General features: G+C 38.7%; 1 protein-coding gene across 2 annotated transcripts in view; it reads right to left on the reverse strand.

Moving 5' to 3' along the window:
* Positions 1-27864, reverse strand: part of LOC127431043 (rho GTPase-activating protein 7-like) — a 93470-nt gene that overhangs the window by 9896 nt on the left and 55710 nt on the right. The window contains exons 1-6 of one of the 2 annotated variants that reach the window (XM_051681260.1): positions 16271-16491; positions 9499-9570; positions 9291-9372; positions 9083-9146; positions 6948-8233; positions 4700-4870 (exon numbers count right to left, since the gene is read on the reverse strand). In XM_051681260.1, the coding sequence (XP_051537220.1) occupies positions 4700-4870; positions 6948-8233; positions 9083-9146; positions 9291-9372; positions 9499-9570; positions 16271-16283 (1688 nt within the window). In that variant the 5' untranslated portion in view covers positions 16284-16491. Of the gene's footprint in view, positions 1-4699; positions 4871-6947; positions 8234-9082; positions 9147-9290; positions 9373-9498; positions 9571-16270; positions 16492-27864 lie in introns of those variants that run through there. The other variant, XM_051681259.1, reaches the window with a different exon arrangement.

The raw sequence follows: 27864 nt of genomic DNA on the forward strand, positions 1-27864 counted from the left end.
TTGGCCTGTTGGCGAAAGGCACTGGATGAATTTCTAATTGTCAGATTCATTCAGCGAAGCTCATATATATTTAGATTCTGAAAGGTCCTTTTTTCAATAGGCTTACAGTAGTGCCATGGCTATAACCTGTGGAGTTGAGGAAATAACCTGACAGCAAATTAAGGCCTGCTTCTTATTATTTCTATATAAATCAGGTTCAGGGACGTGGAGATAAAACTTCAAAGCCAATTAAATGTAGTTTTGCAGGAGCCAACAAATTTGACAAAAATTGGATTTTCAAAATTTCATACAGTTTAGTTCTCCTTGATAGCGTTAGCCTCAATTACCCCTTCATTTCTCTTCTAGCCCAAAGGTCCTTAACATCAAACTGGGTTGTTCAATTAAAGACAAAATTAGCATCTACCGTATTCCATTAGCTTAATTATGTTCCCCTAGTGACTGAATGTGACTGTGATTTATTCAAGAGGTACCCTGTTCTACACCATTTTCAATAACCACTCTTTTATATATATATATATATATATATATACACACACACACACACACACACACACACACACACACACTGCCGGTCAAAAGTTTTGAAACACTTACTCATTCTTTATCATCATTTTTTTCACAGTTTAGAATAATAGTAAAGTAATCAAAACTATGGAATAACATAAATGGAACTATGGAAATTATGTTGTGACTAAAAAAAATCCAGAATAAATAAAAAAAAAAATTATATTTTAGCATCTTCAAAGTAGTCACCCTTTGCCTAGAATTTGCAGACATGTACTCTTGACATTTTCTCAACCAGCTTCTTGAGGTATCACCCTGGGACACTTTTTAAACAGTATTGAAGGAGTTTCCATCTATGTTGGGCACTTATTGGCTGCTTTTTCTTTATTATTATTTTCTTTATTACTGCCCAAATACAAACAGCACATCACATGCCCCACCAGAGACAGGAACATACTGGATCATTGTTACACAACAATAAAGGATGCATATCGCTCTGTCCCTAGAGCAGCTTTGGGACTCTCTGATCACTGTCTGGTTCATCTTCTTCCAACCTACAGGCAGAAATTAAAATCAACCAAGCCAGTAGTAAGGACTGTAAAGAGATGGACCAATGAAGCAGAGCGGGAACTACAAGCCTGCTTCGATTGCACGGATTGGAGTGTTTTTGAGGCTGCAGCCACAGACCTGGACGAGCTCACAGATACTGTTACATCATATATCAGTTTCTGTGAGGATATCTGCATTCCTACTAGGACTTATTTAAAGTTCAACAACGACAAACCATGGTTTACAGCAGAGTTCAGGCAGCTTCATCAGGCCAAAGAGGATGCTTACAGGGGTGGGGATAAAGTCTTGTACAAAGGTCAGGAACACACTGAACAGGGAATCAGAGTGACTAAAATAAGATACTCTGAGAAGCTGAAAAACAAGTTTTCAGCTAACGACCCTGCATCAGTGAGGAGTGGCATGAAACAACTCACAAATTACAGGACTCCTACCCCCAACCCTGTAGGGAACCAACAACTGGCTGACAACCTCAGTGTGTTCTACTGCAGATTTGAAAGGCCCAATCTCACACCCCACACCCACTCTGACCTTCACTTCACACAAACACCAACACCTCCTGCAACCCTCCTCCTCCCCCCTCATGCTACTCAACCTGCACTTAAGATCTGTGAAGATGATGTGAGCCGCGTCTTTCGGAAACAAAAGTTGAGGAAGGCTTCAGGCCCAGATGGCGTCTCACCAGCATGTCTTCGATCCTGTGCTAACCAGCTGGCCCCCATCTTCACACAGATCTTCAGTAGATCACTGGAGCAGTGTGAAGTCCCATGCTGTTTCAAATGCTCAATCATTATTCCTGTCCCAAAGAAAGCAAAAACTTAATGGACATAATGACTACAGACCTGTCGCCCTGACATCTGTGGTCATGAAATCATTTGAGAGACAGGTGTTGGCCCACCTGAAGAACATCACTGGACCCTTTCTAGATCCCCTTCAATTTGCTTATCGAGCAAACAAGTCTGTGGAAGATGCAGTCAACGTAGGATTGCATCACATCCTGCAACATCTGGACAGACCAGGGACATATGCAAGGATCCTTTTTGTGGACTTCAGTTCAGCTTTCAACACCATCATCCCAGCTATACTCCAGAATAAATTACACCAACTCTCTGTTCCCATGTCTATCTGTCAGTGGATTACCAGCTTTCTGAAGGACAGGCAGAAGCTTGTGAGACAGGGGAAACTCACTTCTAGCACCTGTACAATCAGCACTGGTGCCCCCCAGGGATGTGTGCTCTCCCCACTACTCTTCTCCCTCCACACCAATGACTGCTTCACCAAGGACCCCTCTGTCAAGCTCCTGAAGTTTGTAGATGACACCACTGTCATCGGCCTCATCCGAGATGACGATGAGTCTGCATACAGAAGGGAGGTTGAACAGCTGGCTGTCTGGTGCAGTCAAAACAACCTTAAGCTGAACACGCTCAAAATGGTGGAGATCATTGTGGACTTTAGGAGAAACATCCCAACACTGACCCCCCTCACCATTCTAAACAGCACTGTGGCAGCTGTGGAGTCATTCAGGTTCCTGGGCACTACCATCTCACAGGGCCTGAAGTGGGAGACCCACATTGACTCCATTGTGAAAAAGGCCCAGCAGAGGTTGTACTTCCTTCGCCAGCTGAGGAAATTCAACCTGCCACAAGTGCTGCTGATACAGTTTTACTCAGCAGTCATTGAGTCTGTCCACTGCACTTCAATAACTGTCTGGTTTGGTTCAGCTACGAAATCAGACATCAGAAGACTACACAGGACAGTTCGGACTGCTGAGAGGATTATTGGTTGCCCCCTGCCCCCCCCTTCAAGAACTATACACTTCCAGAGTGAGGAAAAAGGCTGGAAAAATCACTCTGGACCCCATTCACCCTGCCCACTAACTTTTTGAACTGTTGCCTTCTGGCCGACGTTTCAGAGCTCTGAGCACCAGAACCGTCACACACAGGAACAGTTTTTTCCCTCAGGCTATCCATCTCATGAACAGTTAAATTGCCCCATTGAGCAATAACTATGTGCAATACACAGTTTAGTCTTTCTTATATTTATCCAACACATCTATCCTCTTCTGTCATTTCATTCCTCTGAGAAAAAAAAAACAAAACAAACATTTGCACTGTACATAACAGATTGTATTAGATTTGCACTACCCATATGTATGTGTGTATGTATGTATATGTGTGTGTGTGTGTGTCTGTACGTATGTGTATAATTAGTTTTATTTTTTATTTTTTATTATTATCTGTGTCTTGCTGCTGTTTTTGTATTGTTTTTGTATTGTTGTACACTGGAAGCTCCTGTCACCAAGACAAATTCCTTGTCACATACAAGGAACACATACTTGGCAATAAAGCTGATTCTGATTCTGATTTGATCCAAGTCATCAATTTCATAAACTTTTTTTTTTTAATTACATTTTAGTTTTATAATGAAATAAATGAATATGGTGGTACAATTATGTTTTTGTCTACAAAACTATTTTCAAACATTTAAGCATACGCCTTCAGATCAAAAGATTTTTAAGTTCATGAGAAACATTTTAGTCAAGTGTTTCAAAATTTTTGACCGGTAGTGTATATATAATTTAAGAAGAAAGGACAGAGTTTCTGAGAATGGCAGACACGACTTTATCTCTGAAATCAAGTGCGTCACCTCACACTGAGGGTGCTGAATACTCGAGCAAGGGATCAATGTGAATGCGGGAATAGACTTGAGAGGGTATTTCTTTTGTAGTTAGCTTGATGGTTGTTGAAACAAATAGCCCAATTACTTTCCTCCCAAAAAGTCAATTATTCTCTCTTCTTTGCCGTAAGGAATTGGTTTTTAGTCCAGTTAACTACAAAAATGCATAATGTCAAACAAGTTATCAGTTGTTCCATGGGGAGCTCTGTTTAGGTTATTTTAGGTTAAACAAGATTATAAAAAACACTGGGGGGGTGTGTGCAGTGTGCACACACACTGAAAAAGACAAATATTTCTTATAAATTACCTTATCAGAGAGAATAAATTCGGTTTGGGTGTCAAAATGAGAGTGAGTAAACAACAACATTTATATTTTTGGGTGAATTTTCACTAAGGACAGTGCTGTCAACCACTAATAGATAAAAAATTGCTTACATTCTAGTGCACATAATTGCGTGATAATCTTGAAAGTCAATCTTTAATTAAGAATAAGACAGCCTTAGTTGAAAAAAAAAAAAATGTTTTCTTGAATGTATCTTATAAACTGAACAATTACTTGTGAATTGGACATCAATGGCCCATTCCCCAAAAGAGTGAACCTCCACTGTAAATCTATATCCCCCATGCTATCGAATGGCAGTGTGAGAGCCTCTTCCAAAGTGGTGAGAAAGAGCAAGGTTGTGCTGTGTCATGCGGCCTATAGTGAGAGAGTTCACTATACTTTTTGAACTCACAACACTTGAAACCTTGTCTGTTTTGTCGGCTGAGAGATGTGCCAAGGTTGCACTCCCCCATAAATAATGAATGAATCTCTAAACAGCAGGTCTCTGCTCTTTCTCATTCCTTCTTCTTCTCTTCCAATGTCTGGTTTCTTTTTTTACTCAAACTACTTTTATCAGATTATGTCTATTCCTCTTTCCCTCCCCTACTTTGCTTACTTTACCCGTCTTACCAGTTCCAGCCTTGTTTGCTGAAGAGTGAATACTTGTCCATCAGAGCCGTGAGCCTGAGGAGGCTCAGTCTTTGCAGCATGGAGACATGTGCTGCTGATTTGGCCTCTATGCCTGTGCTGGGGTTACTCAGTGAAAGTATTTGTACACTGGACCAGTGGGGCCTCTGAGTTCTGAAATGTAGAAAATCAACCCCCATTTTTGTATAAAAACATTTAGTCAGTGTGTGATAAATGAGCTTGCAGTATTTGCCTTCTATTGGATATATGTATACATTATTATTGTTTTACTTTCCAAGAAAAAAACAAACAAACATAAAAACATCCTTAAAACAAGGCATTTTTACTTAAGAAAAATTACATTAGATATTAAGTATTGTTTCTAGAGAAATCTGACAACATTTTGTGAAGTTGGTGTTTAAATCACGAAAAACCATTGTCAAATTTTTTTCTTGTTTTAAAGCTGTGATTGTTTTCAATATTACAATATTATAATATTAATAATATGCAACCATATAACTATAAGTAATCCATTTGTTGGTTGATTTTACCTAAACGTACTGCATTGTGACTCTGTGGTGCTATTAAAACATTCCTGTTTGTTTTAGCTGACCTGTCCAGCCCAACACAATGATTGGCGCAACCAATGGCATAAGTTTGGGGGCGGGACTATATTTTTGTACAACCAGTGGAAGACGGGGATTTTTCTGGAATCTTCTTGAAAACTTGATTATTTTTGCAATTCTGTTTAGTAACACTAGAGGCACAGAAATTGCATCAGCTTAAGCAGAAACCTAAATTTAGTTCTCTAGAGCTCTAAAAACAAGACCCCATTTCTTATGTCATTTTGCCTCTCAAGTACATGTATCTAGTTGTAAGGTTGTTTAAATAGTGAGTTTTTAAATGCACAACAATGCATACATTTACCTATGCAAAAAAATAAGATATTGGACTATTTTCAGCTTTTGATATACTTAAACAGGCATGTGCACAACACTTGCATTCATTGGATAAGCCAGTAATAATGCCAGTAAAGTTTTTTTTACATGAAATGCGAAATGGGGTAATGGGCAAAGTCAAAGTCCCTTTCAAGGCAAGTCAGTTCCCTCGGGGAATGCCATCTTGGGAATGTTCCGGGGAAGCAATTTTCCATGAATACAAGTGCCATTAAGGTCAAGCTCCTGTACTTGAATGGGGAAAGACAGAAATCTCCAAAGCAGTTGGTCAAGATTACAATCATATAACATTTTTCAAATCAGCTGTAAAATCTGACAGCAATGGTATCAGAAATTGTGCTTCTTCAGCACAGATCACCCTAAAAATGCAATTTTATTAGGCTGGTCCAGCTAATGTGCATACATAACCGGTCCTGCTTGACCCGCTCCGAGCGGGTTTTGAACTGGAATCAGCTGGAATAGGAGGCGGGTGCTAACGAGGAGGCTAAAGGCTGCAGCCCCTATATCAGTCGTTAGTACACCTCTTGAGGCCAGGGGAGTGAGGTTTACACATACCCCACAGCTATCATGTACCAGCTCACTCCCGTTACACTCACCCCCCCTAAACCTCACTCCCATCCGGGTCACAGCACCACTGTAACCGGTCCTGCTCGACCCACTCCAAGCAGGATTTGAACCGGCGTCGGGAGGTGGGCGTGCTAACGAGGAGGCTAAAGGCTACAACCCCTAGCTTCAGTTGCTAGAGCACCTCTTGAGGCCAGGAGAGTGAGGTTTACACATACCACACAGCTATCACGTACCAGCTGGCTCCTGTTACACATGCGCATTTTTGAGTATATTGACAAGTGATGCATGTGTCTAAGAAGTGATTGGCTCTTTTACCAGTAAGGTGGAACTTCCCTCTCTAAATTCGCCATACTGGGCACTACATTTTCTCCTATTTACTTTAATACTTATTTTAATATTCATTTTAAGTGCTCCATCTCAAGGCTAAATAGTCTCTGGCAAAAATCTATGTGTGCAGATCAGATTTTGCTTACACCACTTTTGAACTTACCCCAATAAAGGAAAACCATTTACATGAATATGTAGAGGTGTTTGCATGACTAAACACGTTGTCAGGTTATTAAGCATAATTGGTGTAGATTGCACATGTAAATGTGCTCATTTTCACTGCAAAACATGACAAAAATACTGAAAATGATTTTTCTGAAGTGTACCAAAACACTAACATGAGATTAGACACTTCCTGTCCCGGGTGCAATATAGCAAAGTGGTAGTTTTGTGTCTCTTACCGATCAGTATGCTCTATAAGCTGAGCAGTGTGTGCAAACACTTCTGGGCTACAAGTCTCCTCCGGTTCAGCTTCATCTGTCTCCTCCGGTTCTTTGATCTCAAGGTGGATGTCAGTCAGAGAGGAAGGTGAAGGAGAACCCGAGTGAGAGAAATCTGAATCCCCGTCTTCGGACAGCTTGTCCGTCCAAGAGGTGACCAACTGCTGCAGGCCGCAAATGCGTTCCATCACACTATCCAAAGCTGAGAACACATCATCATTCATAATATGCACATGATCTGGGACATTGTCATAAATGCTGGCACGATGATCGTAAGTAGCCAGTGGGCTGCAAGCTTGTTCCTGGTCTTTGGAGCTGCTGCTTTTACACCGTCTACCTCGATAACCATGAAAGCTTCCTGTCCTCCAATTAACAGAAGTGTTGTCAATAGGCGAGAAGGCACTGTTGTGGGTAAGCAATTTTGGGAAAGTTCCAGGCTTGTGTGCGTGTGGAATTTCGAAGACAGGGTTGACGTCAAGATTGCGCTGGTTGTTCATGTCCTGCTCATTGATTTGGTTCTGTCCATCTTCTTGTTTGGGCATCACAGGGCGTTTGCAGTTGCTGCGTACCTTGGTGACAGGACTTGGTGTGCTGACCACACTGCTGCTTTCCGAAGGACTGCTACTGGATCCAGAAGATGGTGTGCAGGACACAGGACTGGCAGTTTTGTCTAGGAGCCTCGCTATGTCTAGACACTGAAGATGCTTCAGCCTTTCCTCGCCAAGACCTTCTTGCATAATTGGCCCACTTATGACAAGTCTGCCCTTCCCACTTTCAGTGTGCGGCTGTATCGTATTTCCTCTTAATCGGAGCTTCTCCATCTTACGCAGAAGACTTTTACCCTTTTTAACTGGAGACTTCTCAGGAAAGTACTCCTCACCGCTTAAAGTGTGACGCTCACCTGGGGACGGAGGTCTGCTGGAAGAAGTGTCAGGAGATTGGGTTGGCTTGTAGTTAGAGGAGCATCTGGAGGAACTAAGACTTGTCTCCGGTTCCTCAGTGGTTTTGTTGGGAGCACATCCCCCATCACTGTCTGCATTACTCGAGCTGTGAGTGGAACTAAGCTCATGGACCTCCCCACTGTCAGAAAGGGAGGCCTCACAGCTTTCTGATCTCCTCAAACTTGAAATGGGGCTGTTCAGTCGTATAAGCTCCCCATCATCCACACGGATCCAGCGTCTACTCTTCCTGTCAAATGACCATTTTGGGCTGATGGCATAGAGGTCTTCTTCCTCCTCTTCATCTGCCTATATGAACAAAATTATGCTTTATATGTGGCAAAAAATGGGGAGAAAGAACATAATGTCTCACTATCTTGTCAATTTATCTTGTTTGAAGTAGAGGTCAAGATTGGGGGCACAGATAGTTGCATTTTGGAACTATCGGTTATCTGCAAAAATCAATGTCATTAGTTGCAGATAATGTTTTAAAATTATTATTATTCCTCCACGCTGAAGGGTTCTACAGTAGACGTAAATTTTGCAGACAGCACGCAGACTGTGCACATACAGCCCAATATTTCTATATCTCGTCTACACGTATGCCTGACACGGACTGTCCTCAAAAATACCACATAACAGTCATAGTGTGCATGCATCTAATGCATCCATACAGGGTCACGGTAAAAAAAGCAAACTTTAAAAGTGCTCAAGACAGAACGGCACTGGCCTCTGCATTATGTGCTCCCTTTCTCCCATTTCTCTCTGCAATCTCTACACGTGAACTGATAAAATAATTTCAACTCAAATAAATATTTTATATCCATTTATTTTTTGATTGATAAGTAGTCTTGGAAAAAGCAGGATAAGTCAGATGGTTATTTTCATAATATAAAAGACTCTTAGTTCCTCCAGTCTCTTTCTTCTCATTTTTCTCATCCTTTCTTTTTTTTTTTTGTAAGTGTGTAATAAGTGGAATAATCAGTAGGTCATTATCGCAAAATAAACCCCTTCTAAGACCCTATTTTATTTAACATTATACCTTTCTAGTTGTAGAAAACCAAAAGCTTTATGAAAAGTCTTTCCTCGGGCTCTCTTGTGTTTATAAATTGTGTTGACATGTACTGTATATTCTCCAGAGTTTTCTCTCCCACTCACCCGTCTCTTTGACCGGCTCAACTCGAGCTTCATCTCCACGCACTTGATTAAAGTGCTTAATCTCCTGAAAGCAAAAGAAAACATGGATGTCAAACAGGAAAAGCAGCATGACGTCACTCTCAAATTCCCCCCACTGCGATTAGTGAGAAGCACTCAAACTCTGTCAGCAGAGAATGAGCGCATGCCACAGAAGGGTAAATCGCTCTACCTGCAGAGAGAATCTATGGCATCCTTATCCAAAAATTCATGATCACTCTTCACCCAGTCTATGTCAATGGGGAAACAGCTATCTGGAAGGCAAACAAAGTTAATTGAATTGCAGTATAAGAATATTATAGTTATTTAGAAAGCATGGTTAGACCTGCAATCATTTTCTCAAAGGATGCAATGAGGAATGTTAAAAAATAAATATTTACCATTGAATAACTGTGCATACTGAGGGAAGCCAGCTGCACAAAGCCAATCACAGGCCTCCTTTGCTTCAATCTCTACAAAGGGAAACAATGCATATTAAGTATGTAACTTCTTTGGTTGTTTAGCTTTTATTAGGCAAACATAAGGGGGGAAATTCAGCAAACTATTACCACTTATTCAATTTACTTATTAATTAACATTGAAAGGGGCACTTTTTTTTTTTTTTTTTTTTTTTTTTTACAAAGCCATTCTATTCCACCCTAAATTTATCAACCATCTTCTCATTTCATTAATTTCATGTGGATTAAAAGGCCGAGGCACACTAATTTGCTGCTAATTGAATGTCTTCAGTTTATACAAAGTGGACTGAAAGAAGGCAGGCAGCTGGCACATATGATTCAAGCCTCTTTTGGTCCCTCTATTCCTCTGCCGCTAATTCACTTTCACCTTTTCAGATTCTTTCCTAACATAACATTGCCAGGAACAGATGGTGGAAACAAATCCTTACTTTGCACCGACTGGCAATCCATAAAATCTCAAAGCCTAAGATTCTGCCTTACCCATAGGCGGCAACGGGGTCAGGGGAAGACAGCTGGATCTGTGCTACACAGAACAGATGGCTCAGATATGTAAACATAGGGACAAAGTTAACACTGCTGCTCCCTGTTCTGACGCAGGAGCGGCCTATGAAGTACCGCGCTGGGTGTGATCAACCTCCTTTGCTGAAAAAACCCCCAGCATATCTGGTCACCAGCATATGCTGTGTTTCAGTGTTGGTCCTCCTCAACATGGTATGCTTTTTGACTAGCTTAAAGGAATAGTTTTCACAAAAATGAAACTTCTGCCATAATTTACTCCTGTCTTGTCATTCCAAACTTGTATGACATTCTTTCTCATGTGAAACACGAAAGGAGATATTTTAATGAATATTCTGGTTTGTCTTTTCAATACATTAACAGTTGGTAGACACTCACTTCACAACATGGTCTCATCACATTACTATACCTACATTGTTGCTAAATTATTTTACGTAGCTCATTATACGCATAATGGCAGTTTCCTCTTAAAATAAAAACTAGAGGCACTACCATGTCAATGATGTTTATTTACTTTCTAAACACTTTTACAATAGTATATGACTTGTAAGGCTATCAATTTTAATGTTTGAATTACATATCCAACTACATTTAAAAGCTTGTTTGCACGCAATCAAATTGCGAGGTAGCTCAGCTGAGAGAGCATTGCACTTGCATAATTTGAAAAGTAAAGGACACGGTACGAGTGCTGGAGAACTTTAGTCAACGAGTGAGCCGAAAATGTCATAGAAGCACCACAAAATGACGTGATTGCTTCAGCAATTGAATTTTTCAGCTCATAATTGCTTTTATGACACTATTGGATAAGTTTTGGTTTAAGGTTCAGGGTAGGGAGGTCGATTTTGTTAAAACTTGATAGACCATTAACCTTAAAAACCTGTTCTGTTTCGAAGAAAATCTAAACAGATAAACTCGCTTTTAGCGCCATGGAGTGGACATTTTACCTTGGAACAGCCGCAATGATGAACCACAAAATATAATTTTGCTAAAATATTACCACAATATTATCAAGCTGCAAAAGGTCCCAAAAGTGTCATAAAAGTACATGTGACTCTTGAACCATATTTCTAGACTCCTGAAAACATTCAATAGTTATTCATATTTATGTAAGAAAGTAATTAAGGTTGAGAATGACATGAAGGTGTGCAAATTATGACAAAATTTCATTTTGTGGATGAACTATTCCTTTAACCAGCAAGACCAGAAAAAAACATACTGGTCAACCAACTTTAACCTGCTAAGCTTTCCTGGTGAACAACATGGCTATGTTGGTGCACCTAACATAGTCTCATAAGAATTTGTCACAATACGACGAAGAGGCAAATTATTACTAAATCGCACAACTTCTTTTGTATGTAGATGTACAACTTAAACATCAACCAAACGCATTCAGAACCTGGAAGTTTCGCTAACATTAACATCATGTTTAAGTATATGCTCTGGGTTGCATAAGATGTTACACTTTAAGGTTAGGTTTAGGGATGGGGTTTCGGTTTGGGGTTAAAGTTACGAAAACTGTTTTGGATTACCATTGAACAACTGACACATCAGGAACTACAAGAACACAAGGAAAACATCTCAGATTGGTGGGTGTATAACTTGTACGATTTTGTACTAATTAACTTATTGTGACAAATTCTCAAAGAGATCGGATGGTCCACCAGCTAGACCAGCACTAACCAACATAAATCAGCATAGGAATGTTCTTTTTAGCTGGGCCATGTAGCTGTGTTGCAGACAAGTTGCAACACTGTAGCTAACCTTTTATCTGAGTTGCTAAAACCTGGCCCAGATTAATGAACTCTGTAGATCAGAAATTTCTCAAATCGTGGGTGAGAATTTGGAAGGCAACTTGAGATTAAGTGAATGTTCTGTGGGAAATCCCTGTTTTTGCAATGACAGAGTCATAGATAACCGCATGCACATATTCAGGCAGGTTGCTGACGTAATAACCACTACCTCTGCAAAAAAAATTCTACTATGGGAACTATATAAGCATGATCGTATCACATGGTCCTCCACTGTTTAATAGTGCAGAACAGGGAAAGGCACTTCCTTTTCCAAATACCTCAGGCGGCCCTACAGGAAGTTATGCTTTTAGGTTTTGGATGCTGATAACAGATGTGGCTTGCAATTGTCCTCCTCTCACCCAGAGGTCTATGGAAGTCTACAAGCTCCTAAATGGTCTGGGAGGGTCTTGGCTAATGGTGCTACGTGCTGCACAGGCTGTAAGCCATGAATGATACAAAACGCCATTTGATTGGTTTGCTGATACCTCCCTTCCCCCTTGGCACATAGACACTCCATGTTGAAGCCACTTAATGAAGTACTACAGCAGCACCCCTGGGGCTTCAGCAACTGAAATAAACACCTACCTTCTGAGGAGCTCTTAGAGAGTCGATTGACATGAGAAAAGCATCTTTGGGTCTCCTCAGGGATTGAAAACATCTTGTTTGGCTGACAGTTCAAACAATTCTAACCTTGAGTGTCTTGACGTAGCTCAAGCAGAGCAGCCTTTAGCTTTTGAAGAAGTTAAGAAAGAAATCCAAGAGTTTTAAGAGAAACTAGAAGGTGTGAGATGATTTTCAAAGTAAAGGGAGTGTTAAGACCCATTACATTATCCACTTATATATGCTTATTTTTGAAGTTATCAGAGGACCCTACCTTAATAATTGATTGAATTAAGAGTAGAGTTGACTGACAAATACATCTTGTCTTTTGCATTCTAGTCAAAATGTTTCAAGCCAAATAGGCAGAAATGCCTTCTCCAGTCTTGAAGGCACATAAATGATGCATTAACAGTTATTTTTGTACAGCTATTGTGCTTTTGTAAAAGACAACACTAAGAATGGTTACTGTTTAGTGTGCATTAAACTCTGGCTGTTGATTTCACCAATGCAATGCTGAACCCAAGGAGTGATACTGCTATATTTGACCTGATCTAATTAAATAATGTGACTTTGGTGATATTTTAGCAAAATTATATTACGTGATTCCTTACACGTATTGCAGCAGTTCCGAGGTGAAATGTCCACAGTGTTGCCCTAAAAGCAAGTTAAATGTTATCCCAAACAGATGAGGTTTTTAAGATTAATGCTCTGTTGAGTTTGAAATACCTCTACCCTTAATCTTAAACCTAAACCTAACCAATAGTGTGATAAAAAGAAAATGTGTGATAAAAAAAGCAACTGCTGAAACAAGCACGTGATTTTGTAGTGCTCTTATGTTAAAATGCATCGCCTTACAAGTCATGCAATATAGTAAAAGTGTTTAGATGTCAAAGCATTGTGTGAGGAATAGGGTGAAAAGTGTTTCTGAACTGATAATCTGCTGTTTTATTCGTAATTTGTTCAAAACAGTGTTTCTCAAACTGGGTTACACGTACCCCTGGGGGTACATGAGGTGTCAACGGGGGTACGTGAAAATTATTCCGAGATTTACTGTTTTTTTTATTTTATTATAATTTTTTATTTATTTCATCCCAGTCTAAAATAACATTCAAACCGAGTCTGTGTATTTCTCACTGGCAAAAAATAATTCTGTGGCCTTCCAGTGTAGAAACCCCAATAAGGTCTCATAAAGGTCAGATAAATAGTATGCAATGAAATAACACTATATTTTCTGATTAAAAAATGCATTTACTTATGCATAGTGCGTGAGTGTGCAACATAGGTAATGCAACAATATTTTTTTCCCCAGCCCCACACACTGCTAGGTGACGTAGCTAAATGATAGCTAGTTAAATGGATACTTCGCTGATTAACAAACTTTTGTCAGTCATCCAAAATTTTAGTTTATTTAATTTTTATTTGATCGCAGTTTGAAACATAATTTGTATATAAGGTGAGATACATAGGGAGTTTTAATTTTGATGGTGTAAGTAAATACTTTTTGCTAACAGATATCAGATGTCACTCGCACTGGTACGGCTAAATAATTTTCCACATTCACATTCAATAATTTTCACTCACATTTGCTTGCACCCTAGAGCCCTGTTTTTTTTTTTTATTTTGTTTTAGCAGATGAGCCCAACCTTACTGAGGGTGTCAAATGTGACAGAAAAAAGCACCTTGAGCTGACTGCGCAAATACTTCCCCACAATGCTCAAAGTTGGCCAGCAGTGCCATCTGCAATAAATCGCAATTCCTGACAAGGTACCGGTAGCTATTCTTGCGTACCGGCAGCTTTTATAAAGCGCTGGTACTGTGTCCTGTTGACAAGAAATGATGAGAGGGGAGTTTGCAAGTTATGCAATTACTGTGTCATATCTAACACCCATCTCATTAATCGTTAATCCATTTATTGAATATGTATGATAAATATAACGTACAAAACGTACAAATATTACATGTTTGATTAGGGAGTTGTTTTGCGATGCTAATTGTGTTAAATATCTCATATTCATTTTATCTTTGCATTAGAAGGGGAGATGCAAAAGAATGTTTGGAGGGGTACACCACTGCAAAAAGTTTGGGAACCACTGGTGTAAAAGTTTTTGTGTTTTTGTGCCTCTAGTTTTCATTTCACCATTAAAGTGTTGCAATACATACAACAAACCATGTAAAAATAATTTTTGCAAAAATGTAGGTATAGTAACGTGATTCTATGAGACAAGATTATATTTCAGCATGAAAGTTCTTGTTTTACATAATTTATTTTATTTTACAGCAAGTTCAAGTCTAGTTAGCTGTTGAGATCATGCATCAAGCACAATCAGATTTGTCTAGTTATTCAAAATAAGTTACTGGCTTCCATCATATGCCTCAGATGTGGCACAGAAGTTCTTGAGCCATTTTTTTTTCCCTGGCTGACAAAACACTCCATTTCATCAGTGACAGGTCTGATTTCGATAAAAAGCTTGGCAGGTTGTGAAGCATGAGGTCATTGGGATAATTGCTTAGTCACTCTGTTGTTAGTCCTGGTTGCTAACAATAGTCTTTTCCTTGATCAAATGTGCCAATGGAGTAGCTCTGTAACTCCTCTGAGCTACAATTACCACTCTTAACTAATCAGAGTTTGATTTGCTTTATATAATGCTGTGCTATTTGTTATAATTATTGGTGTCTCTTCCCTAAGATGCCATATTTCAGTGGTTCCCATTCTCAACTTGTGGGTCACGACAGCAGGAATAAAAACAATCCTAAATGCAAATAATAAAATGCAACTAACCATTATCGTGCTGTAGACAGGATAGCAAATTAAACTGGCTTATCAACTTTTTTAAAGGGAGGGATAACGCTTCCCAATTTATTTATTTTTTTTTTAAGATGTGAAAGGCTGTGTGTCCAATCAAACTCCATGCTGTTTCTGCCACTTGGTAATATGGCTAATACAAATACAATATTTGGCCCAGTGTTTGTTCCACATAGAAATTTTCATGTATGCTGGTAAATCACACATCTGCTGTTGCTTATTTATTTCTAAAAAATTTTAGTTTTCCTATTCTGGCAATATAAACAAATTTCAAAGTTTGATTTTAAGGATGTTATTGTTTGCTGTTGTACAGTAAAGAAATGTGCTATTGTGTTCAGTCGACACTTGATGTCCAAGGTACCGTAATATCTTCTGTCTTAAACCATGTAAGAACCACTGCCATATTTGTCATTCTAGCTTTCTTTAAATGTTGAATTGTAATGCCAAGGAGTTGTCAAAGGCAGCAGGCATACATAAATGAGACAATAAGACTTTGTGAAACAAATGGGTTCTTTTTTCAGTCTAGATAAGCAGTCCAAGACACTAATGGTTGCATGAAGACTGTAAGGTAGACATAAAAACAAGAATTTTGATCAAAGCAAAAACCAAGCTCCAACAAATATCCAGATCAATAAAGACATGCATATCCCTTAAAGCTTTGATGTATTCATATTTTTTGGTGCATGACAACTTCATTCAACAATATGAAATTACCAGCGGACACCTTGAAGTCATTAAGAAGTTACACCTGCCTCACTGATAACTTTATAATCACACCTGCTCCACAAGATGAGCTTCCGAAAACAGTTGTATTCTTTCATCAAAATTATACTCATATTCTGAATACAGTTCAAATGTACCATGCTCTAGTAACTGAATGCCAGTTATCTTAAAAAAATGGCCTACATGTGCTTTAGAATCATTTAAAATAAACATGTTTATATTAAGCATATCAAAATAAGTGTAAGTAAAGATGTCTACTTACTTGTAATCAGCATTGCAGTTCATTTGGTTCTTACACAAAAACGACAGACAAAAACTTCAGTTTTACAACTTGTAGAAGTGCAATAAAGAATTTTAGGCATTACCTAGCCCTATTACCAAGCATTGCTAAATAATAGGTTAAAAGCTAAGATTAACTGTTACAATGCTTCTTTTCAAAGAGAAGGCAAGGTTCCTCACTCACACTGGTCACCATAATGAATTCAGTGGGAAGGCATTCCATACCAAGCGTGCACAACTTTGACTGGGTGGGTGGTTCCAAAAGTGAGCAAAGTAAACAATGAATCTTGTCAAGGTTATTTATAGTGAGCGCCTGAAATATTTCTGGGCATTTTGAACAACTGTTGAGAATTGTTATGTCTGGTCATTCATGGATTAATTATTTTGAATGGCTTGTGATGTTCCCTCTATTACATGTATGGCTCAAACTGAAAAGACATATTATGTCTGTAATTCACACATGCATAAATGATCATTTGAATGCATGATATTTCAGGTATTTTGACTACAGATTTATAAAGCTCTTGGTTATGGATTTGAAAAGCTTAGTCATCTACAGTCCCTCCTGACCAAACTACCAAAGCTGGATTGCTTGTTTTAGCTGTTTGTTTGTTATCCCTGGGCAGGATAGTGTGCTTGCTGGTTTTAGAGCTCTTTTTGGCACTTGTGAGCTTGTCAGGCTGATACCAGCCGGCCAACCAGCTAAACACCAGCTTGGCCAAGCTAAGAAACCAGCAAGACCAGCTAAAACCAGCAGGGATGTGCATTAATAACAATATATTTTGACGAGAGCAAGAAACTGATCACTTATGTGATTTTCACTTAAATTACTTACATTTTTTTGTGTGTTTTTTTTTTTTACCAAAACCTATCATATGTGCGAAGAAAACAATATGAAACACCACCAGACTACTTTTATTATACTTTTGGGTCCTTTTTAAGCTTTAAAGTGAGTCTCTATCAACTGCCAATTAATTTAAAAAGACGACATCATGGGTGTGAGTAAATTGTCAGAATTTTCATTTATTGGTGAACTATGCCTTTAAGTGTGTTATTGTGTCATTGTAGTGGTATCATATCAAAACCAAACATAAACATCATAGAATAATTGACTTTAGGCTACTCAAACCCTTGCTTACACTATAAAAAAGATATTACAGTATGTCTAGACAATGCCAGTTCACTGGCACTTTGCCGAAAGTTATGTGAAAGGGTTTTAGATTCGAACATCTGCTATTTTGTTGCATTTATTTGAAGCACAGATACAGAGCTATGACACTAATAAGCACCCTAAATCCCATAAGAATATCGACACAGCCCATCACTGCTAATAGTTTTGGACTCTGAGGCTTCATCAGGACCTACTCCATTAGCACTAATGGCTCTCATTAAACGCACCGGGTTTGATAACATTCTCTTAAGTGTGAAAATCTGAAGTTCTCAATAGTCACACATTCTTTACAAAGTGAACATGATAGAATACAAATGAGGACAAAATGGATTTTAGTTTTTAGTTTACTTTGTGTCACCAAACATGACTCATTTTTAAAGAAATGTGCTATCAAGATTGAAAGTGTCTGCCTTTTATCCAATGGAAAATTCTCATATGGTTACAAAGTTATTGCCTTGAGACCAGATATTTCTGTTGTTGTGGATTAAAAATATCAGTGTCCAGCAGAACGAAAGAGGAAGAAATCACAAACCAGGCCAGTGATAACAAAGTTAGCGGAAGACATGACAGGAGTCCTGGCTCCATAGTGTCCCCAGTCTGTCCCACCCTCTCTGAAGGGTGGGATAGAGTCGTTTGGCAGCACTTAACATTGTAATAGTGCAGTTTCTTCTCTGGCTGTATACTATGTTACATTAGAAAACTCAGTCAAGACATCTGTCCAAAAGCACCACTATACAAAGATATTATGTTTGAAATGCAAAGAAAGGCAAAACTTCTTTGGGGTAGTTCATTCAAAAATGAAAATTCTGTCTTTTATTTAGGAGAATTTCCAAGCTGCTTTATCCCTGGTCACCATTCACTTTTATTGTTGTTCTTTTCCACACAATGAAAGTGAATGGTGAATAGGGATGTCTTGGACATTCTGCTAGATAATTCATTTTGTGATCACAAGAAAATTTACAGTATATGGGTTTGGAACAAAACAAAGGTAAATTAAGGAAATGAAGACAGATTTTTCATATTTGGGCAAACCATTCCTTTAAAACAATACTGTAAAATAGATTAATCTGTAAATCTGTTGATTTTATTTGAAGAAATCTGCAGTCTCTGTGGATAATGGTGCTTTACATGCTTTTAAAAATTAGACTGATTCTTGAGCAAGTGGTCTTATTGTTTATTTGATAAGGATTAGTACATCACACATGCTAACTCTCATAAAGGTAGGTAAACCCTAACGTGGTTTTTCTGAAGAACACCATTTCCGCTGTTACTAATTTACAGTAGCCTACATTAGGCCTATTATTTCTCTACACTCCAGAGCATTCACAGCTGTTCATTTACCATTTATAAAATGAAAAGAACTGGAAAGAGGACATGTATAAAGCTCATGCAGGCATAATGAAAGCATGTTCACTGATGAAACTAAGTCAGTTCAAAAGATCAAAAGCATGAACGACAGTGGAAAACAAATATATATATAAAAAAAATGTGTACTTGACGGGAAATCTTTCAGGCAGATATGTGGGCTTCTACATTGCTTTCTCAGTCTCATTTGGCCTCCTTAATAATAACAATTTAATAAAAGATGCACTTAATCCCAGACAAAGTTATTTGTTTTTCTTGAAAGGCTTGCTTTTGCTCTGGATAAAGCTATTTGGACACCTGGGAATAATTACAGCTCTATATAGGATTTGTTTTGTACACTGCCTGCAATCTGAATTGTCGCAAACCCTGTCAGTTCCTTTCAAGAGGAAAAGTCGTTTGGAGAACAAGTTGGTATGGATAAAGCCTCTGACGTGTATACCCCCACAAAAGAATCATTCCAGCTCAGCTCACGTAATTGTGTGTTTTCAGGATAGGCTGATGTGACCTAGCGCTGGCAGAACTATCAGCATCTTTCATTTAAAGAGAACACAACATGCTACTTGACTCAGTGGCAGCCTTCTGCATTCATTAAAGGCCAAGACATCTGTCTGATCAAATGGAGTGGAGCTGTTTAACAAATGCTGCCTTGGAAAGTGCGGTGATCAAGATTTATGCATTTTACACGGCTAACAAAAGAGTTTAGAAATGAATGTAGATGAATGGCTTTGTTTTGGGCTGCTTATAATGGTTTTATGTGTGGCAGATTCAGTTGTATACAAAGGGACAGATGGCTGAAGGCTATCTACGTTGAACACCTCAGAAATTTAGTATCTTTCCCTGTTGTGCAAAAAGCGAACCTACTGTTTGCAAGGTCGTAAAGTTGCATAGGGCCATTCTGTTTTGATCTCCGATGCTGGTGAAAAGCAAAATGACCCCACCTTTACCCTTTACAAAGGTTATGCAAGCACACATTTCCTTTTCTCAAATAGACAACACTGGACAGCACTTAATGACAGTAAAGACATACGTGTGTACATTGTTATTAAAGGGTGCGCCCCTTGTGTTTTAGATGTATTTATAGATTGTTTCTTTTGTAAATGCAAGGAAGAGCTAGTGAGAACTGGCCAAATTCAATCCGTGGCTGCCTCTGAGTCTCTGCAATGGTATTTCCCATATTTCCGTAAGCGTCCTGCTCCAAGAACTGGCTGTCCTTCCTGTGCACACTCTGCCATCACTAGCGGAGCAGCAACCACTATCAGCCAGAGAATGTGTGGGAGTAAAGTGATTTTGCCTGGAACAAGGAGCTGGTTTTATGAAAGTTGGAGCCAGGGCCGGCCCGTGGCATAGGCGACATAGGTGGTTGCCTAAGGCACAAAATGACAGCAGGGTGCCGCACGAGAGGATTTTTTATTTATTTATTTTTGTCAGAAGTGTGCCCTCTCATGACGACTGTGCGCCACTCTACTCCTGTGTTGAGTGAAATGTTCCATTAACATCCTTTCAGTACCGATAAATGGTTACATAGGGTGACCATACGTAGTTTATTCCAGAACATGTCCTCTTTTCAGACCTGAAAAAAGCATCCAGCCGGGATTTTAAAAAATAGGCTAAAAATGTCTGGGATGTGGCTTTGCCTTCAGATTGATGTGCTCTCTACAGTTAGGACCATATCATGCAGTGTATATGAAACTGCATGTCAGTTTTCAAGTGTTTACATGTCCTTACCATGTGATTCTGGTTGAGAGCGGCTGCGGCAGAGCGTGCACTCTTTCAAAGTACTTTTTTACATCTACCTCTCGTTCATGCACCCGCCCGCTCTCTTTGCACGTGCTATACAGTATGTGTGGGCACCCAAAAAAGATCGTCAGATTGCTCTGCAACTACAAAAACCAATAACGTAAGTACACTTTTAAATGTATGCTCCCCAACCCTGCAAATTATTGAATAGAACACCTGTTTTATCAGACTCGCCACGCACTGTCACCTGAAAATGTAGACTATATCGAGACAACATCAAAAATACTACGAATCAGGGAAATATAAATGAATATTACTGATAAAAATAAACCATGATGGAAATGGGTTCGTCAGATAATTGTAGTGCAACCTCTTTATGTGACTTGTAAAGCTGGCACTTGCGTGTCAATGGCAAAAAATAAAATAAAAAAAATAAATAAAATAAATCAGTGACCACAAAACGTCAGCCAAAGGAGCATTTGTCAGATCTGATCTTCAGGGAAGTACCTGGGCACCACAGGAGGACTGGAAAGTGTGAAGTGTAGTATAAAACTGATTTTTAATGGCATCTGATCTTTTCTGTTTTTATTTTATGGCCATAATTAAACGTACTAATGTTACTATTCATTAAATGTATTAATTAATAGCTCAAAGAGACAGTTGGCAATCAGGGAGAAAAAAATTATGAAAAGCAGAAAACCTGGAATGGAAAATGTATTGCCTGACAATTATTTTTCTCATAGGAATGAATGAGTAACTATGGTAGCAGGCCTGTGCTTTCACCCATGCTAAAACACCCTGCAAGTGTACAGTATGACATGTTGCCGACTGTTACTATAATGGAGTTACAGCAACACCAATTCACTGAATATTTTCACTGAAAGAAATGAAGATAGAGAGTCAAGGTGTGGGGAGCGTGGGGACCAAAGACTCATTGCGAAATGTAAAATGTTACTGATGAAAAATTAATTTAATGTATGGAAAAGAAATCTGGGTGTGTATGGGGCTATTCAGACTGAACATCTTCTATACATAGAAGACACTTGGACGTTTTGTTCTTCAACATAAATTAAACACAGTCATACCCCAAATTTGAATTTTGAAGCAGCCATGTTTATTTATTTATTTATTTATTTATTTTATTTATTTTTTTAAGTATGTTGGTAACAAGTTGCTAGATAAGGACTACAACGATTTTCCATTCAGTCAGGCACGTACACTCACATGCTTGTGGTAGTTGTAGTCCTTAATTAGCAACTTGTTAGCAACACACATTGTGGCTTCAAAGTTCACTTTTGAGGTATAATTGTGTGTAATTTATGTTGTAGAACAAAACGTCCAAGTATCTACAAGTAATTTTTACCACAAACCTTATTTTACTCATAAATAATAGTAATGATCTTAAAAACCCATAGGAAATCCCTGAGGGAACCCATGGTGAATGAGCCTTCTGGGTTTGCCTACAAACTGACATCACGGCTGAACAGCTCTATTTTACAATGGAACGATAAATGTGCACACATTTTTAAAAGGAGCAAACTTGGAGCGGGGTTCCTCTCACCAGTGAGCATGGAGCAAGCAAGCAGGAAATGGAAACCTCGGAGTGGGGCTGGAGCGGAGTGATAACAGAATTTTTTTTAGCGAGGAGGGGAAATCGCTGACACTCAATTCCATTTGCATACATTGCTATTAGCTCACTTCCACGGGGCCTGGGGCCATGCAGTCCCTGATCTTGCTGTTGTACAGTCATTCTTGGTAATAATCCTCTCTTGTGGTTCTGGAAAGTGACTTTCTCAGAGGGCGGCAGAGATAGGAAATTAAGGGTGTGAAATACATTATCAAGATAATCCTGACAGTGCAGATGACTACTATTTCAGTCTTTTCCTCCTTAGTTGGAAGTAATGGCCCAGCTGAACTGAGAGAGCTAGCTAATCAATGCGGTACAAGGGCAAGAAGAGTTGCAATGGGCTCGAGTCCAGATGCTTTGGAATGAGATTCAATTAGAAGTGAATATGATTAGAGATTTCATTAACAATTGCTCATAACTGATCTGTGGCACTTATTGTTTCCTGTGGCCTTGGAAGACCTAGCAAACTACTGTCAAACTTAATAATTCCAACACCACTTATTGGCACTTTTCATGTGGTTCTAGTCCAGAACTTTGTATTTTCAAGCACTGCATTTAAAGAAAATGTCATATTGTTTTTGTTTGTTCCATGAAGGTGACAAGTTATCTGAGAGATCACTGCTATTGTCTTTCGACAATGTAATTACAAGTAGATATACTCATTCATTTGAAGTTGTTGAAAGGTTTGGAGTCATGCCTGATTCACCATGTTGATTATAACTTTGCTTTTAATTAAAATTGGAAATTAGGTTCTATCAGGAAGACTTGCCAACTTGAGTGAAATTTAAGATTACATTTATTTGATGAATATAGAACAGAAATGTAATGTCTCTCTTTGGCGTAAGCCCTGTCTGGCAGAAGTAAGCCCTGTCTGGCAGAAGTTGTACTCGGAATCGTCATATCCTGCCAGAGATAGGAGGCTGGAGCGAGGAGCCTACCCCTGTGCAGGACGGGACTTGACTTGTGGTGGTGGGGTGGTGGAGGTTGCCATGTTAGCACAACTGAAACAGCAATGTGATAGAATGTGAGCAGACTTATAAAGCAATGGCTTACATGTGATTGGCTAGGAGTTACCTAGCTAATGGTGCGATGATGTACAGCTGCTAGTCTTCCCTCTAGAACTATGCTGCATTTACATTTCCTGATAGTTTTATGTAAAATATTTGCAAAATCTTCAAATGTGAAAATATCTTCAAATAAATTTGATCCTTGAAAATGAAAAGGAATAATCTTACAAGACCTTTTCAGTAATTCCAGTCTAAGTTTAAAGCATCAACACACATAATTTTATTTGTTTGTTTTAGAAAATTGGAGGCTGACTAAGAATGACCTTTTCACACAGAAGGGTTTTTTGCCAACGTGGTCTCATGACAATCTGTATTTTTAGTTTGAGATGCTGAAAACACAAGATATCATACGACTTGCCTTTCACACACTGTAAAGGTACGACTTTTAGACTAACCAATCAACAAACAGCATTTCAAATTGATAAAATACAGGCATCAAATGTTACCTAGCCTCCTAACCAACACTTTATTTTATGAAAATGTCTGTGAACACATATGGTTGCTCATTTCATATTTATTTATTAAATACTAATGCCTGATGTGTGTCAATGACCTATAATAAACTTTCCTCGTCTTGTTCCAAACCCTGATGTTTTATTTCTTTCATGGTACACAAAATATATTTTCCTAATAAAATCATGGTAAGGTTTAGGTTTGGGTTAGGGGTTAAACTAATTACAGTATTTCACCATAACATAGTTCGTATGTTTGTTTATTTTTCTCTATGGGAGTAAAAGTTTTTGCAAGTTAGTGTACTCGTACAATTTTGCCATCTTGTACTATTATTATGACTTGTCACGAGACTAGGTTTTCAGAATTCACTTTTAAATTACAATGCAATTCTTGAATTTTGTTTGAATTATAATGGAGTTATAAAAAGAATGCAGAATTCTTATTAGAATTTAAGGAGGTAGATTTAAAATGGAATGAAAGTAAAAGGAATTCAAATAACTTCTGTAAGTGGGGTTTATAATAATGTATGTCATTAAAAATTAATTATTATATATGATGTATTTATTATTATTTAAAAATTAAATATAAAATAAATTTTTGTTTGATGGCTGTTATGGTTTGGGCAGTATTGAACTTCAAGATATATGTCTACATATTAGGAAATAAATAGGCACGAATAATCAAAATTAAATTATTTAATTATATTTTGTTGCAAAACTTATAAAATTCTTCTGTTGTACCACAGTGTTGAATTTCTTTGTGACCAACAGTGTCTTCTTGTTGTTGACTAATTTTTGCTCATGATGATATGACGGATGAAATTCAAAGCTAAAGTGTGCATGTTTTTTTGTGTCAAAATACATTCTTCTATCCCAGCTTAATATTTAGACAGCTGTAAGTAAGCCATTCACAGGTTAATTTTCTCAAAATCTGTAAACACTGACCAAGTTTACATACACTTAAGAAAACGGTTTATTCCAGGGTTTTTGCAGAAGTGGCATTCTGAAACGTCATGTCAACTAGAACACTAATTTCTTTACTCCAGGGTTCCCCAAATAGTTTTCACCAAGGGCAAAATTCTGTCAACAATTCAAAGTCAAGGGTTACGGCCGTCGATGTAACAACAATTGTTTTGCGCTGCTGCTATTGTTATTATTATTATAATTATTTTTACTATTGTTGTTTTTATTATTAAAAGTCATGCATAATACTTTTTCTCAGTATTAGTAGACTTTTAGTTTTATTTATTCAAACAATTATGAACATTTTCTTTGGATACAGTACACAAAACTACACAACTTTGCCTGCTGAAAAAAAAAAAAAAAAAAAAAACAATAATAATAATTTTTATGAACAATCTGGACCTCCATGTCCTCCATGCGAGTCTGTTCCTGCTCATCTCCAAACGGGATCTACTCCCTGCAATTTCCCTAATTGCTGATTCGATTATATGACCTATTAGAATTAATATTGTTATTGTTCTTAAGGATAATATAACAAAGTTTTGCAATAATTTCAATTAAGAAAAGACCATGAGCCAATGTTTTCTTATAAATTATTTTTAAAATTAGGCCAAACATTCGTCTCTCGTGAGTCGGATGTGGCCTATTGAAGAACCCCGCTTTACGCCGTTTAAAGGATTACGAGAAATCAGTTTAACACACCTAGGTTTCTCTCTAAGAACACGGATTGTGTCCATGTAAACACGTTAGCAGCATTCTGATGGGTGTTTGAAGAGTGCACGTGCGTGGAAAAGACCGGGATGACAAACATCATAGGATGGAGCCCAACAACATGTCAACACAGTGGAAAGAATTCAACATTTCGGTGAGTACAGTGGGAAAATCACATACACTGTAAACTATACCCATTTATACACACAAATATAAAATACAGACTGCCTCTCACATTCACGTATGCGCTCCTACACTGGGGTAATCCTGGAGTTTTTTGCATGAGGGGAACCCCACTATTAGTGTGATAGAAAGTTAAGGAAACAAACATAGCAATAACTCTGGAATATCTGGAAATAAAGCAAAGCAACGGAGAATAAAATAGCAAAGTGTTCCTCGGATCCCATGTTTGTTATTTACACAAGCATCATGGGGAAACTATGTTGCTGTGGAGAAAGCTGCTTACTGAACGAGCCACATGTATACAGAAGTAAAGAGTACGCCGCTTATCCACATTATTCCTGGGGTCTTACTGGGGAAACTGATGTGGGATGAACTTCTGCCGGAAGTCGTCCTGTAGCATTTGCTAATGTAGGCATTTAGACCCCGTTTTTGGATGATCCGATGACAAGTGATCAGCACTATATACAGGTGTAAATGGGGTGCAAAACCTTTTATGATCGAATCACAAAAAACACATACATAGGTAGTCAAAAACACATTTGAAATGCTGTAAACACTGTCCGGGATGCAGTGAAGTGCCCCTCCTTATCTGTCAATCAACTGCTGAGCTAAATCAAGAGTTTAAACTGTTCATGACTCTGATGACACATGACATTAAAGGGAAATAAAGAGCTTACATATACACGTATGAGATTTTTATGTATCTTTTTCTGTGTGTCTTAAAGTCCTAAAGTGTGTCTTTGTGTGACCTTACAGTACATGACATTTCAGCTTTACCTGGTGCGCCATTTTTCCAAGCTTCTTTGTATTTTGTGACATTTTTCCGGTTTATTAATTAATGATGTAGTGATGCTATATGTCATAAGTGCTCACAGCAGATGCATTTGTGCAACCAACAGTGATGTGTCTCGCCTGACCACATGTGATCACATCTAAATACTGTGATGATGTGCGTTGTTTTTTACTTGTTTGTCCTGTGATTTGTAATATTTTTCCAGTCAGTTTTACCAGAGACGAACTGCTGAACATTCGACAGCTTATACCAGACAGTCTTTTCCCGGTTTTTGAATATTCAGACGTTTTGCTAGACATTTTAGTTGGAGGCACGGCTTTGTTGTTCAGGAGACGCAGGTGAGGAAGACGAGCCGGTGTGCTGGTCAAACTCAATCAGCAGGGCTTTTGAACAATGCTGCCGAGCATTCATCTTGCGAATCTCCGCTCTCTTCCTAACAAAACAGACGAATTACATCTCCTTACCCGCACAAACAAGGACTTTTCAACCTCTGCTACCTTGTGCTTCACAGAAACCTGGCTGAGAGAAGCCATTCCGGACAAAGCGTTACATCTGCCGGGCTTCCAGCTGTTCAGAGTGGATTGCATCGCGGAGTTAACAGGGAAAATGAGAGGCGGTGGAACATGCTTTTACATCAATGAAAGTTGGTGTACAGATGTAACAACGTTAAAGAGGATGTGCTGTCCTAATTTGGAAGCACTCTTTATTAACTGTAAGCCTTTCTACTCGCCGCGGGAGTTTTCCTCATTTATTCTGGTGTGTATATCGCACCAAACGCGTGTTTGAATGCGGCGCTGCAACAGCTGGCTGATCAAATCACAGACAAAGAACAACAATACCCGGACTCAGTTATTATTATTCTTGGGGATTTTAACAAAGCAAATCTCACACGTGAACTGCCCAAATACAAACAGCACATTACATGCCGCACCAGAGACAGGAACATACTGGATCACTGCTACACAACAATAAAGGATGCATATCGCTCTGTCCCTAGAGCAGCTTTGGGACTCTCTGATCACTCTCTGGTTCATCTTCTTCCAACCTACAGGCAGAAATTAAAATCAACCAAGCCAGTAGTAAGGACTATAAAGAGATGGACCAATGAAGCAGAGCCTGCTTTGATTGCACGAATTGGAGTGTTTTTAAGGCTGCAGCCACAGACTTGGATGAGCTCACAGATACTGTTACATCATACATCAGTTTCTGTGAGGATATGTGCATTCCTACTAGGACTTATTTAAAGTTCAACAATGACAAACCGTGGTTTACAGCAGAGCACAGGCAGCTTCGCCAGGCCAAAGAGGATGCTTACAGGGGCGGGGATAAAGTCTTGTACAATCAGGCCAGGAACACACTGAACAAGGAATTCAGAGTGGCTAAAAGAAGATACTCTGAGAAGCTAAAAAACAAGTTTTCAGCTCTCCTACCCCCAACCCTGTGGTGGACCAACAACTGGCTGACGACCTGAATGTGTTCTACTGCAGATTTGAAAGGCCCAATCTCAC

This window comes from Myxocyprinus asiaticus, chromosome 40, assembly GCF_019703515.2.
Source record: "Myxocyprinus asiaticus isolate MX2 ecotype Aquarium Trade chromosome 40, UBuf_Myxa_2, whole genome shotgun sequence".
Classification (NCBI taxonomy): domain Eukaryota; kingdom Metazoa; phylum Chordata; class Actinopteri; order Cypriniformes; family Catostomidae; genus Myxocyprinus; species Myxocyprinus asiaticus.